General features: G+C 48.3%; 1 protein-coding gene across 2 annotated transcripts in view; it reads right to left on the bottom strand.

Moving 5' to 3' along the window:
- CUL4A (cullin 4A) overlaps positions 1–14,294 on the bottom strand; it is a 41,921-nt gene that overhangs the window by 9,030 nt on the left and 18,597 nt on the right. For both annotated transcript variants that reach the window (XM_025874547.2, XM_073887446.1), the window contains 9 exons: positions 13,935–14,017; positions 10,761–10,828; positions 9,444–9,562; positions 7,111–7,303; positions 5,250–5,354; positions 4,822–4,932; positions 4,651–4,736; positions 4,150–4,257; positions 605–718 (listed from right to left, as the gene is read on the bottom strand). In XM_025874547.2, the coding sequence (XP_025730332.1) occupies positions 605–718; positions 4,150–4,257; positions 4,651–4,736; positions 4,822–4,932; positions 5,250–5,354; positions 7,111–7,303; positions 9,444–9,562; positions 10,761–10,828; positions 13,935–14,017 (987 nt within the window). The remainder of the gene's footprint in view (positions 1–604; positions 719–4,149; positions 4,258–4,650; positions 4,737–4,821; positions 4,933–5,249; positions 5,355–7,110; positions 7,304–9,443; positions 9,563–10,760; positions 10,829–13,934; positions 14,018–14,294) is intronic.

Raw genomic sequence — 14,294 nt, 5'->3', positions numbered from 1 at the left:
TGAATTTCTAGAACTGGCGTTACCGTGACAAAGCCTGTGACTAGAGGCTGGGGATGCGCTGCTAAACCACCCTCCCTGAAGCTCACGCGCTCCCCCTCCCACTAGCGAGAGGTGCTGTTCTTTCAAGTTTTAGCCTTGATCAATTCTGTAGTTAAAATGTGGTATTTTACTGCATTTTAATCTGCAACCCTGTGACTAGCAGAGAAGAACATATTTTCATTGCATTCGATTTTTTGAGCCTTGCTTTCATGAGCTACCTCTACACATCCTTTGCTCTTTTTTTAAAGTACGAACGCTTCACGAATTTGTGTGTCATTTTCATGCTAATCTTCTCTACTGTTCCAGTTCCGGTCTATGTGCTGCCCAAGCCAGCACTCTTTTGCTCTTTTTTCAGTTAGGTAAATGCTTTTCTATTTTTATTGATTTCTTATTGACTTTTAGAATGTTAATCCTTCAACTATTTAATTCTACTGACCCAGAAAAGCCAGTGCTGAATTACACTGAACAGTCTTTTTTTTTATTTGCTACCAAAGTTCAACCACAATTTAAAAAATGCTAGGAACATATTTATAAAAAATAAGTGAGAAACAGACAAAGAACTTACTTCCTTAAACTCTGCTTTTAAAACAGCATGCCCCAATGTAGTTTGCCACTGAAGTTTTCGACCACTGTGCTTTCCGAGATAAAATGTCTTAAATACTTCCTGAAGTTTAACCATCTGCCAAGCACAGGAAAACAACAGATGTAATGATGCTAAACGCCATTCATTTAAAGACCACATATTGCTCAATTTACAGAGTTTTTACAATTCTTCACAGCTGAATCTGGAAAGATAAAAGATCAGTTCTGTATTTTGACTGCTGCTTTTCTGGATTATTCTATGGCCTGTGAAGATGTGCGCCATCGGGGTTTCCTCCCGCCTGCAACGCTGCAGGAAGTGGTGATTGGTGCACCCGATGTACACACAGCCTGTGCTCTGCAGCGTCCACACCGCACACTGGGCGTCCCCAGCCTGCGGCACAGACCGTCCGCAGCACCGAGGTCACCCCGGTCAGAGTGCCAGGTCTCGGAGCCGCCGGGTGGGCGCTGTCAAAGCCCGCAAGCGTGCCCGCATAGGAGGCACGACGTGTCACTGTTTCCATTGTTACTTTCAGGGAGGATTTCCCGTACCTTCCAGACCTCCCACTTCTTTATTGCTGTGATCTCACTTCTAAGTTCCTAAGCCCCTCCCCCCTCCTCCTCGTCCAGGTGCCCACCCCCTCTGCACCCCGGGCGGCATGCCACTCTCCCTGATGGACAAGCTCTCTGACCTCCATGACAGCATTTCCGCGTGCACTCTCCGGGGCACCACACGCCCCCCCCCACCCTCTCCGCTCGGCTCCCTGGACGTCGCCACCACTCTGCACCAGGACAGCCGACGGTCTATGCTGCTTCAGACTTCAACGAGAGAGATGACCCTGAATAACAGCTTTGCGCGCACAGTCTCCCCTGCCCTCCGTGTCTCGTCCATTCCTTCTGAGCCTTCCTCGGTTGCTCTCCCACCCACCCTGGACACAGTGGCACCCTCAGCTCCCAATCCTGAGCGCCAGCCACTCGGCTCATTCCCCTGTCGGTGTCCTTGGCTGCTCCCAAGTTCTTAGGATAGAGGCAGAAACTCTCCCGAGGCTTGCCACGGGCCCTTCCTTCCAAACTGCTGACTGCACTGGCCTGTCCCGTGCCTCCTCCACTTGACCAAGTGCGCCATGCTGTCCTTGCTCAGGCTGCCACGGGAACCCGCTGCCATGCCTGCTCATCTTTAAGGGCTCCTTCCTCACAGAGGTCTTCTCCAGCTGCTCTCTCCGACAGCATTTACAGCAACTTGTGAACCTCCCTCCGGACAGAGAGCTCAGGGGGCAGGGCCGACGGAGGGTATGTCACTCTTCTGGCCTGCGGCACCCTTCCTGAGTGCTCCATCCAAGTCAGAATGCCCATCAGCCTCCCATCCGCGCGAAAAACCTGTCCTCACGCTTCAAAACTATCCCCCAACACCCACTACCCATCGCCAACATCAAATCCCAGACATGACGGTCATTTCTTTTCTGAATCTTTTAGTGTGTATCTGAAAGGCAGCGACTCTTTCAGAACACATATCTAATACCGTATGACCCCCACGCAATAAAAGCCAATACTGTGATATACTTCTTAAAAACTTTTTCCCTGAGATTAACTCCTGGGAGTGGTACTAACAGTGAGAGGACAGAAGCTAACGCTGGGGGATTACTATGTGCCAGTTACAACCCCAGGCTCAAAATGGATCAGAGACCTAAGTGTAAGAGCTAAGACTATAAAACTCTCAGCAGAAGACACAGGAGTGAACTTTCATGATTGGGCCGTGGATTGGGCCATAGTTCTTAGATATGACACCAAAAAGTAACAACAGAAAAAAACAGGTCAGACCTCATTAAAATTCTAAAATTCTGTGCAAAGAACACCATCAAAATAGTGAAAAGACATCTCACAGAATGGGAGAAGATATCTGCAAATCACATACCCAGTAAGGATCTAGTGCCCAGGATATATAAAGAACTCTTGCAACTTACAGCAACAGAAAGACAGGTAACACAATTACGAAACAGGCAAAGAACTGCACAGAGGGTTCTTCAAGGAGCGACAGTGGCCGATGAGCACACGAATGACGCTCAAAGGTATCATTATTCGTTATGGAAAAGCAGATCAAACCAAAATGAGACACTGATTCACACCCGTTAAGACGGCTAAATCACAAGTGCGGATGGGGATGTGGAGAAACGGGAAGGCCTGTGTGCCTCTAGTGGGGGTGGGGGAGGGAGCAGCTGCCGTGGAAAACCAGTAGTTTCTCCAACAGTTGAACAGGATTACCACACGACCCAGCACTTCTACTCCCAGGCGTGGACCCCAAAGGAACTGAAAGCAGGGGCTCCGGTATTTACACGCTCCTGCCATAGCAGCGACACCCACAGAGGCCAAAAGGTGAAAGCCACTCAAGTGTCCATGGAAGGACGGATGGACGGATGGACAACATGTGGTCTGCGTGCACCCTGGAGTATCACTCAGCCCTAAAAAGGAAGGAGGCACGACACAGGCTGCAGTGCAGATGGGCCTTGCAAACAGGATATGCCGAGAGGAAGCAGAGCCAGACACCAAAGGCCACACGGTGTGTGGTTCCCATTATGTTACCATCTGGAACAGAGAATCCAGACAGCAGGTCAGCTGGTGCCTAGGTCTGGCTGGATGGAATGGGGGAGGGCGTGCTCAACGGGTGCGGGGTTCTGTCTGGGATGACCTAGACGAAGATGCCACCCAACTGTACAGGTTGAAGTGGGAAATTGTAGGTATGCTTCACCTACAATTGAGTTATTTGCATTGATATTGTAGGTATATTTTTAAAAGGCACAGTATGGTAAGCCTCAAACATCTTTTGCTAGAAAACAAAAAAGTACTAAAAAACCCACAAGGGCCTGTAGAAGGACAAAGGGCCGGTAAGGCGCTCCACCAGCCGGCAGCGGGACAGCGCGAACGTGGAGACAAGTAACCAAGGGCCCGTGAGTTCATACACACAGAGACAGAGAAAGCCACTACTTGTCAGCAGGACTCAGGAGGTGCCCAGCGGGAGAGTCTGACGGGGAAGAAGGGGAGTATCTTCCCACAGATTACTTCAAAATTTCAAAAGGAAAAATACGAACCACAGTCGAGAAACCAGCTAACGCCTTAACCCAATGGCGACATGGGCCACCACCAACAGACGGGGCCGACGGACAGCAGGGGCCTCCTGACGCAGTGCTGAGCAGGCCCGTGAGACCCGGAGCGCCCGCACTGGGACGGAAGGACGACCAGCAAGCAGCGCCTCCCTGCACCTGGGCCGTCGTCTTCTCAACAGTCAGCCAGGGGCCTGGCGGGGGGCGGGGGGTGTCAGAAGGACCCACAGGCAGGGTCAGAGGCAGTCACTGAGCAACACTGGTATCCAGAGACTACAAGGACACTGGGTCTGTGACGGTGGGATTTAAAACCCTCTCATTAAACATCTCGTGACAGAGAACACATCTGTGCACAGAAGGCGTGCAAGAAGTCTCTGGCGCTTTGGCAGCACCGACACATGAAAGGCAAAGGACAGATGCTCTTTCAAACACTTACTTCTGGAGTTAAATGCACTTCCATAGGCGTGTATGTGGGCCAGTAACCCATCGTAAGTATGTTCACTGTTAGATCTATAGAGCCCGGGTCACTCTGATTCTGCATATACTAAAAACAAAGAAAACAAGATAAAATTAAGTACTGTAGAATATCATCCAAAATCACTAGCTCATAAAAAGGTAAGTGGTGTAATTTTCAAAACATGGTTCAACATGTGTTTGTATTTAGTCCCAAGAACACATTCCACTGAAGACACAGGACACATTCCAAAGCCACTTGGGATACTTCTTCTTCTTTGGTTATGTTACCAACACAGGATACTATTACACTTATTAAATCAGATTTTTGTTATACATCTTTAGGGATTACTTTTCTTTTTCATTTTGAATTTAAGTTACTCAAATGTGTGAGGAGTGTCATTTTTAAGGCTGAGAGCTTGACATAACGTAAAGTGGGATCGCTTACATACAGCCTTTTTACTTGAACAGAAACACAGCTTGCCTGCTTGAACTGGACCATGATGTCCTTGGAGAGCTCCATGTCCTTGAACATGCCTTCCAGCTTGCTGGTGAAAGCGGCGCCACACTCTGGGACACAAGCAGAGGGCGTCAACACCACTGGGGACAAGGCCCAGCACAGAGGAGGGACAGACCCCGGGGCCCACATGCTTACCATGCTTTAGTTTTGACAACATCGATTTCTCAGCATCTACTGAGGCGCTTTTCCCAACCAGGAGTCTTTTGGCCAAATCTTTTTTATAAAATGCTTCAAAGACATCTTTCCCTATTTATAACCAAATGAGAATGACATGAGACATCAGACAGTTAATACGGAAATATTCCCTCCGACTGTGGACAGTCTAAGGGTCCGTTCTGCAGCAAGCTGCTCTAACATGGAAGCCTCCTGGGACGCTGCCACAAAAGAATACTTGCAATGCAACAGGCGGGTGGCCATCCCTCTACTTCCTGTGTTAACACGGAAGTGGAAACGTCTCAGTCAAGTTTCCTCAAGGAAAGACAGGGCCCAAATCCAGATGTCTGGACCAGGTAACCTTTTCTCCATGCTCAGTGTTAATAGGAACAGCGTAGAGTGTTTCTCACCGTGAATGAACCTGAATATTATCATGACCTTGTCAAGAATCCTCTCCAGCTCTTCGTCTGTTGCTTCTTTATTACCCGCTCTCAACTTTGAATCAACGTGCTTTGCTGTGAGATTAAGAGTTTAAATTATTTGAAGAATAAGTATTTGCTACATGATACATTTTCTAAACAGAAAAAAGAACATCTTTAATTTCTACAAGCAAAAAGCAGACGACAACCCCCTGGAACCTTTCCAAAATGACATTATTATATGACAAAAGGCAGATACTTTGATTTTCTAAGATATTTTCAAATTACGTGAGAATAAATACTTGAATCACATGCCTGGGTTTCACAACGCATCACTGCTCCACTGGAATGGCCTGTCTTTAACATGCAGCATCCCTGTACCCAGGGGTGAGAGCAAGCCACTCGGCCTTCTTGTTGCTGAGACCACACAGATCAACCATGAGGTTTGGCCAAGAATTAAATAGCCATCTTTGGAGAAGCCACAGTCCATAAAGTGGTACAAAGGCCAAACTAAACTGCCTTGTGAATTTCTTTTGTTGCTGCGTTTAAGATTTTGTTTTTTCAAGCACTCTACATCCAACGTGGGGCTCGAACCCACAACCCTGAGATGCAGAGTTGCATGCTCCATCGCCTGGGCCAGCCAGGGGCCCCTCTTGCTGCTGCTTTTATTAGTTTCTTTCCTCACGATTTTTTATTATGAAATACTCTGAACATACACAAAAGTGGAGAACTGCATGATGAACCCCACATTCCCATCACATATCCTCAACAGTAATCAATAAGCCCAATGTTGAATCACTGTATTTACTATTTCTTTCTTTGCCCTTTGCCTAAGAACTTTCACTGATTAGTGAGAGGCTATGAACCCTGAAATATGTTTGGTATTACGACAACATCCTTGGATAAAGTCATCATTTAAAGAGTTTCATCTTAAACCATGTTATCTTCTTGTTATTTTAGTTTTTTTTATTTTGTTATGTTAATCACCATACATTACATCATTAGTTTTTGATGTAGTGTTCCAGGATTCATTGTTTGTGCATAACACCCAGTGCTCCACGCAGAACGTGCCCTCTTTAATACCCATCACCAGGCTAACCCATCCCCCCACCCCCTCCCCTCTAGAACCCTCAGTTTGTTTCTCAGAGTCCACAGTCTCTCATGGTTCGTCTCCCCCTCCGACTTACTGCCCTTCATTCTTCCCCTCCTGCTATCTTTTCTTTTTTTTTTTTAAACATGTATTATTTGTTTCAGAGGTCCAGGTCTGTGATTCAACAGTCTTACATAATTCACAGTGCTCACCATGTTATCTTTTAAGACCTCATCCAAAAAAAACACACCTCATCCAATTTTATCCTATTTTAGTACTGATGAGAGGATGCCAAGGTAGGGACTGAGTGATATCTTCCTGCTAAATGCGCTCTAGAGATCAATCAAGTCATCCTCATAACCCAGAGACATTTGTGTAGAACAAATCCTCTTCATCCAGTTTCTGAGCACAAATTACTTGCACTCAAGACAGAGCCAGGGCTCATTTTTACCAAATACAGCTCTGGAGCTGCTAGTGTAGGAAATGCACACGAGAATAAATTTCTGTCTCTTCCTTCTGTGACGTCAAGCTTCATCTTTACAAAATTACTACTATGTTCACCCTTGCGGAAATGCCACGTGCTTATATATATATACGTAACACATACACACATTTTTGAAAAAAACGTGTATCCTAATAAGTTGTAATACAAATCCTTCCCCACCCTCCCCAAGAGGAGCTTAAACATTTTGGAAAAAAATGTTTGCTTGAGTTCTGCCTCACTTTCCTACATTAAAAAACTATGGAAGTCTGTTCTCCTACCTATCAGCTCTGCGGGCTTATTTGGCCTCTTGTTGATAAACGTTTCAAAGGACTCCTTCATCAAGTTGATGAACTTCTCGTTTCTCTGGAAGCACACTTCTATCACATGGTCCACCCGATCCTTAAAATCCAGCAGATCCTGTACCATATCTTTGTCTTTTTCAGGATTGATCACAATTGTTGTCCCAAAAGTCTACAAGAACACACACACACACCAACTCATCCACAGGCAATGGTACCACACATTTTCTCCTGCTCTCAAACAATCATGATACTTTTATATAAATTAATTACCGTTGGTGTTAAATACTAAATAATCTCAAGTTCCAGATTCGGCCCACATTCAAAAAATTAAGTGAATATACAATTAATGCTTCAGTGTTACAATTCTGCTTCTGGAAGAATTTATAAATTGGTGTCCACAGTTTTAGAAAAACCTTTGACGTATGAATTCCTAAACAGAACTTCCCATTAACCCAATACACCCACTCGGCCTTCTTGACTATAGTGTTCTTTCTCCCCCACTGCTAACCAGCAACAGCTCAGTTTGTAGCCTGTATTTTTAATTCAAACACACCCTATTCAAGATCACGAAAAGCCTGTGTGTGACAGCAACGGCTTCTGAGGAAACGCACTCCCAGACGGTACAACCTGCGCTGAGTACAGCTCCTACCTGACGTGTTTACAAAGAGGGGGATGGCAGGCCCCCAGTGCAGTCCCCGTGCTCAGCCCTACGCCAGCAGACCGGGACCTACGGCCTGCCCCTCCAAGGAATGGAGTCCTAGAGCGAGCAGCAGGCTTGCCAGCATTATCTGCCAGACAGATCCCTGCCATCCCCCGAGGAAGGTGACCTTGCCACCCCAACTGCTCTTTACTACAAGAACTTCCTGTCCTGCCCCCTCCTGCCTGTAAAAGTCTCCCGTATCTCCTGGGGCTCCTTTCTATCTGCTGGATGGTGCGCTGCCCAGTTCATGAATCACCAAATACAGCCACTAAGATCTTCAAAATGTACTCAGTCGAATTTTGTCTTTTGGTAGAAATAATATATGTTTTTGAAAAACTGACCTTAATAGCACATACACGCATACTTAGGTGTCACATACGTAAGTGGGGGGGACACCGTATGACCAGCAGGGCTGGGACTTTCTGCTCCGCACCCTTCTGCGCTGACGGCAAATAACACACACACTGCCAAGGGTCATCTTTCCTGGGATAGCCACACACCTGTGTTGTGTCTCGGTGTGTGACTGCTTATCCCTGATGGACACTCAGGAGCGGATTTTTACTACCCGGACTGAAACTCCTGAGGGACCCTCCTGTGTTCGGTGCATGTCCCCGCTCCCCGAAGGGCTACTCGTCAGCAACACCTGCATTCTCCATCAGACTTTCCGTAACATGAAGCTCTATTGCTGATCCAGTGTGAGTCCGCTACGACTTTCAGCTCCAATATTGCTGTATACATCTCGGGGGGTGTGGTGCACGTGTGCATGAGTGTTCCATGTGTACACGAATATGCAATTTTAGGACTGACTGTTCCATAAAGCAGCATGCAAGCTTCCCATTATCCCTTCTATTTAACGGAATTTTTTCTCGTGGTAATTAGAGATTCACGTGCAGTAGAGAGAGTGAAGAGATCCTTACACACTTTGCTTAGCTCCCCCCGATGCTAACATTTGGCAGAACAATAGAGCAGCATCACCGTTGGGGTACGGGCACTGACACCCTACACCCACCTTCTCCAGACTGCCCCAGGTTCACCTGTTTCTCCCTCCCACGCCCCCCACCCCCCAGTGTGTACTGTTCTCTGGACTTATCACTGGGGGCAGCCTTGTGCACCCATCACCGTGGTCGGGCGCTGAGCAATCTAGCACAAGAGCCCTCCTGCCGCCTTCCCATAACCACAGGCCAACGTGCCAAGAAACAACAAAGTATTGTGAAAGTAATAGTCCTGGATGGCTAAGAAATGAAGCAGCATACACAGTACATGGATATTCCAAAATGTGTAATAATTCTCATGAGCAAAGGCATGGATGTTTAAAAAGCAGATTCACAAAATGGCAACTCTTTGCAAATCGTGGTTGGAACTGGAACTGGAGCCCAGGCAGCTGATGAATGGTAGACTTTCAACACACCTGGTTGTAGGCGGTGCTCACACTGTTGGTGTTATCTTTAAAAAAAAGGTTTGCACCAGCCATCTAGAAGGAAATGCAAGACTGCTATCCACCCAAGCACCTGCCACAAGAAAACCAGGGTGTCTCCAGACTGTTCTCCTCTGCCAGGCACCGCACACCCCACAAGGCATGGTCATCGCCCGCCGAGACGGCCCCACACACCTTGATGTAGTCACTCCAGTGCTGCAGCAGGATCTGCTGCCCGCCCTTCACACGGCTGAACAGCTGGTACATCTGAGTGAGGTCGGGCACTCTGTTCTCATCAAGCAGGTGGTCCAGCCCTGACACCGCACAGCAAACGTTAAGCACATCACGTTAGCGAGTTGGCGTGGTGTGCACCATGCAACACCTACTATGTAAGTTACAAATGCAGGGACTGCTGCTTATTTCTATGTAGGAAGTAGGTCTCCAGAATCTGAGAAGACCCTGTCAGGCAGGGTCATCTTCTGAGCACGCGGGCAGGTGTGTTCCTTAATCCCTCGGGTCATGGAAGCCCTGGTCTCACTAACAGCGGCCTGGCCCGCGCTCCCCGATTGCCCCCGGCGCCTCACGGCCCCATGTTACCTCTGATTGAGTTTGTCGCTCAGTGGATCTGTCACAGGGGGAGTTACCAGGTCTCATCTTTCAGCTGATTATTTTTCTTTTAATTTCTAATTTATGTTTGTAATTCTGGGTCTTCCCATGATTAAGCTTTAAGGTCACTACTATCTTGAAATAGATCCTGTAGCTCCCACCTGACTTTTAAATGGTAACATTAAATACCTGAGAGCTATAAAAAGTAACGCCAAGTACAAACGTGTTATAAGAGGTGAGACTGGGCTCACTCTAATGTCCAGGGAAGGAAGCACACCTTGAAGGGCAGGAATTAACAAGGAGAGCAGACTGAACGAATCAAACAGCAGGTGCACAGTGGCTGCTGGAATCACTCCTCCCCAGCGCCTGAAGAGCGACATGAGGGATGTAGCGTGGAAGAGAACACTGCTCAGTCAGCAATGTCACGTGCTCGCTCCTCCAGGAGACTCAGGATGGGAAAGTGCACTCTGGCTTATATCCCCAGCCACCTGGAGGTTCAGCTGGCATTCAGCTGAGTGGAGGACGTGGGGAGGAAGCCCTGAGACAATCTAAGGGCCTGTCCAAGCAGCCTACACCCGAGGCATTCTGCGTGGGCCAGCACCGGGGAGCAGCAATCCAGCGATGGAGGACAAGCGCCGCACAAGGACCCAGCCGCAAAAGCTGTGGCTGGGTCTCTCCGCAGCTTTGGTCATGAGCGCATTCCGTGGGATTTCTACCAGAGGCTGTTCACTATTTCTCTGAACTCATTTTCCCCAAGGGCTAACATGTTTGTTATTCCTAATGATTTTTAGTGATTGTTGTACTACAATAAAAAATGTCCTTTACGTTGTCATGTGCGATGTCTCACTTGATTTCTTAATAAATTAAGGACCGTCATTCGGTCTGACACAAGTTAGGAAAACCTACCTTTGTGCAGAATTGCTGTTAAATGTTCTCCTAAGAGCTGCTTCTCCACACAAGCAATCAGTGGCTTCCTACATGAGACAAAGATGAAAAGTCAGAGATGAAGAAGAAGGAGAGAGACTGGTCAGCTGTGAAGAAGCGGACTTTACAGTCACAGACATCACGTGGAGACAATCAGAGACAGACGGACACCACAACAGCCATTCCCTCTGACCACGAACAATCTCCCTGCTGTCCGAGCAGACGCTGAAGTCTATCTACTGAATAACATAAAGGGACCAGGGGTCCAGGGAGAGGGGGACACCAGCACACACCGCACCCCCAGCTTGGCCGGTGGTTTTTGAAAGGAGACTTTGCCCTTTGAGTGCGAGGCACCCTAGCCTCCCCGTCTTCCACTGCTCAGCCTGCTCCGCTCCAGCCCCATCACCTTCCACTTGGGACGGGCGTGTCCCCTCCCGTGACCACTTATCAAAAATCCTACTTATCAAGGCTCTGATGTGAGGCTCACGCTGCAGGAGTGTCGCGCAGAACAGAATGAGAAACTGGAACATCCGTAAATGTGGCTGCCACACTCACAGGGACACGCGAAACTACTCTTCCTGGGTGTATCATCCACAATTCCTTTACTTTCAGTTGTTATTCAAAGGTCACAACATGTCTTTAGTCCCAGGATTATTAATTTTGGGCATCTTCCTGAGCCTTTGCTTCATAAAGAACTTTTCAACAGAGTATCTTAAACCTCAAGGTGACTCTAGAGAGTGGTGCAGCAGACGTTGTCTCCAACCCCCAGCCCCCACTCCCCAAAAGGTCAGAGGTCAGAGACTGGGCCGACTGAGGAGCAGGGTGAGGGGCGAGGGGCCAGCCAGCACCTTCCCAGTCTGCCTCCAAGAGGGAGAGCAGGGCCATGGGATTTGGGGGTGGAGGTCAAAGGTCAGAGGCGGACAGCAGGGCCAGCGGTACACCTGCTCTTGCCCTGAACGGCGTCACCCCCGCGCATCAGCGGCCAACGGGTGGTCTCTACCCGTAGACTACGACGAATACAGCCGCTATGAAAACCTGCCTACAAGTTTAGTGTGAATGTACGTTTTTATCTACATATTTAGTAGGAGAACCAGTGCATCGGAAAACCCTGTAACTCCGGACAGCACTTTGAGGAGCTACCGAACTGTCCCCCCAGCAGCTGCCCGGTTTACATTCCTGTCGGCGGGGCACGAGGGTCCCCTTCCCCACATCCTCGCCGAGGCTCTGCCTGCCTTTTTTAATCAAAAAGCCATTCTGGTGGGTGTGAAGTGGGACTGGGCGTTGTGGTTTTGATCTGCATTTCCCTGATGACTAATGATGCTGAGCAACTTTTCCTGTCTTCACAGAATCCCTGCTTCTAGGCAACCTATGGCCTAGACTGCGGTTCTAGAAACCCAATCATGGTCTTCACCCCAATGGTCCGTGTGACGCCTACCGTAGTGCGGGTGCCGGGACAGGTCCCGAGCTAAGGGCAGACACTACAGACGCCTCGTGACCAGAGGTACAGTCCTGGGAAACTCACTGCCTGAGCACCCAGGTGCCCAAAGACTGACCTCATAATCCATGGTGACAACTCACTGATTTTGCAGTATGAGAATTCCTGCCAACCAACGGGAGAGCGGCTCCTTCCTGCACTGAGGGGCGAGAGTCCTGGGGGCACACAGAAGCCGTCCCTGAGGCGAGGCCTGCCAAGTGACCTAGCCATGCTGTCCAGAGTGAGGTAGGTCACACGGTGCAGCAGGAGGCAATGCCCTGGGGCTCTCAAGCATGCTCTTCTTCTGCGTGGCGTCCATCCACGGTGCTCGGACTGAGGGCAGGTAGGGCTGGAAGGGGCACTCTGAGCCCAGCCCTGAGGCTGTTGTGGCTGCTTATTTGTCCTCAGTCTCCCTCTTCCTGACGACGACGTTTTATTTTGTGGTGGCAGAAGCCACCTCAGCCACTGCTCCTTAGACCCACCTGTGCCTGAGCCTGGGGGTGAACCACCTAGTACTCCTTTGCTTAAATCATTTACAAATACTCTTTTAAGCGATGCATTTTTTAAAATTGGGGGGGAGGGGTTTAAAGTAGAGCCTACATACAAGAGTGTTATTAGCATATATAAAAGCGAACAGGAGCACCATGCCCAGTGCCTCTGGGACATAAAGGAGAAGGTTCCAGCAGCGCCGGTACCCTGCCTTTCCTTCGACCTGAGCCCGTGCGGGCAGCTCCCTTGCTCTGCTACAGGATCTACCCTACATAGAGCTCCCTAATCAGTACACCGGCTAGCTCGGCCTGTTCTCGAACTTCGTGCTACATGGAAAATATCACTAATAAAGAAAAAAAAAATGTAGCAGATACTCAACCAACACTTTTATCCACCCTTGACTTGACCCACTGGCGCGACCTGATACCATTTGTCATTTCCTCTCCTGCTCCTTGCACCTCCCTGCTGCCAGCCTCCAGCCCGCGGCCCCTCACACTCCGCAGCTGGAGCTCTGCGTCCCCACAGCACCCCGAACAAGGCCATCCTGGCTCTGGCACGACTGTCACTCTCCGCAGATCCTGGGCTCCCCGCAGGCCCCTCAAATGTCGAAAGGCATCTTCCCTCTCCTGACCCTCTATTTCCTGTCTTCTCAAAGCGCCCTAACTCGGCCCCTTTCTCTCATCCCGCCTGCTCCTGGCGGGTCACAAGTTTTGCACGTTTTACCTTCAGTCTCTGTTCTATCCCCTTTCCGTTCTTACGTCTCCTCACTTGAATAAAGGTTATGTGCACAGTGAGAAGCAGACACTCACACAATTTTTCCCCAGCTACTTTTCAACCCCAGGTAGAGGAAAAAAAAATTGGATGAAAAGAGAAAATAATGTGACTTAGTACCATAAGAAGTACAGCTATCTTACATGTCTAACTAAAAGTTTATAATCCAAATTTTCCAATATTCAACGACACCCCATGGATTTAACAGAATCCCTGTCTCTAAACTCAAACATGCCAAGCCTCTCAGCCTGAGGTGCTCCGTTTGGGCCCTAGCTCACGACACAGCACTTGTCACTCACAAGTACCGACTGATCACAAATAATATAAGCAACGAAAATACTCTCAGGTAGTACTGAATGCCAGCCAGGAAAAGGGTTCACTGTGCTCAAATTGCAAGAACCAAGTAAATGAATAGTACTTACTGTGTGCTGTGGTCTAAATACGTGATTACTCGGTCTCCTTCTTCCTCTAAACGCTTACTTACATGGTTAAGATATTCTGGAACCTTCCAAACACAACATTTAAACATGTCAGTAACAAAGATTCTTTCTTTTTTTTTAGGTAACAAAGATTCTTGGTGTTACGTAAGAAACTGAAACGCTCTCGTCCTTATAAAAATTTAAAAAAGGAAAGCAGAATATATATTCAAGCCAAATATTAACACAGATGAGTGCGGGGAGTGAAAGTGGCCAAAGGGAAGCGTACTGGGGGTTAAGCGGATACACAGAAGAAACTTCCCTTAAACTCGGTCTGGACAGCAAACTGGATGTCTAGAAGGAGGG

The sequence above is a fragment of the Callorhinus ursinus genome, unplaced genomic scaffold (genome assembly GCF_003265705.2).
Source record: "Callorhinus ursinus isolate GAN/ISIS: 27379988/994484 unplaced genomic scaffold, GSC_fseal_2.0 scaffold79, whole genome shotgun sequence".
Lineage (NCBI taxonomy): Eukaryota > Metazoa > Chordata > Mammalia > Carnivora > Otariidae > Callorhinus > Callorhinus ursinus.
Note: the sequence above shows the minus strand (reverse complement) of the source record. Positions and strands in the feature narration are given on the sequence as shown.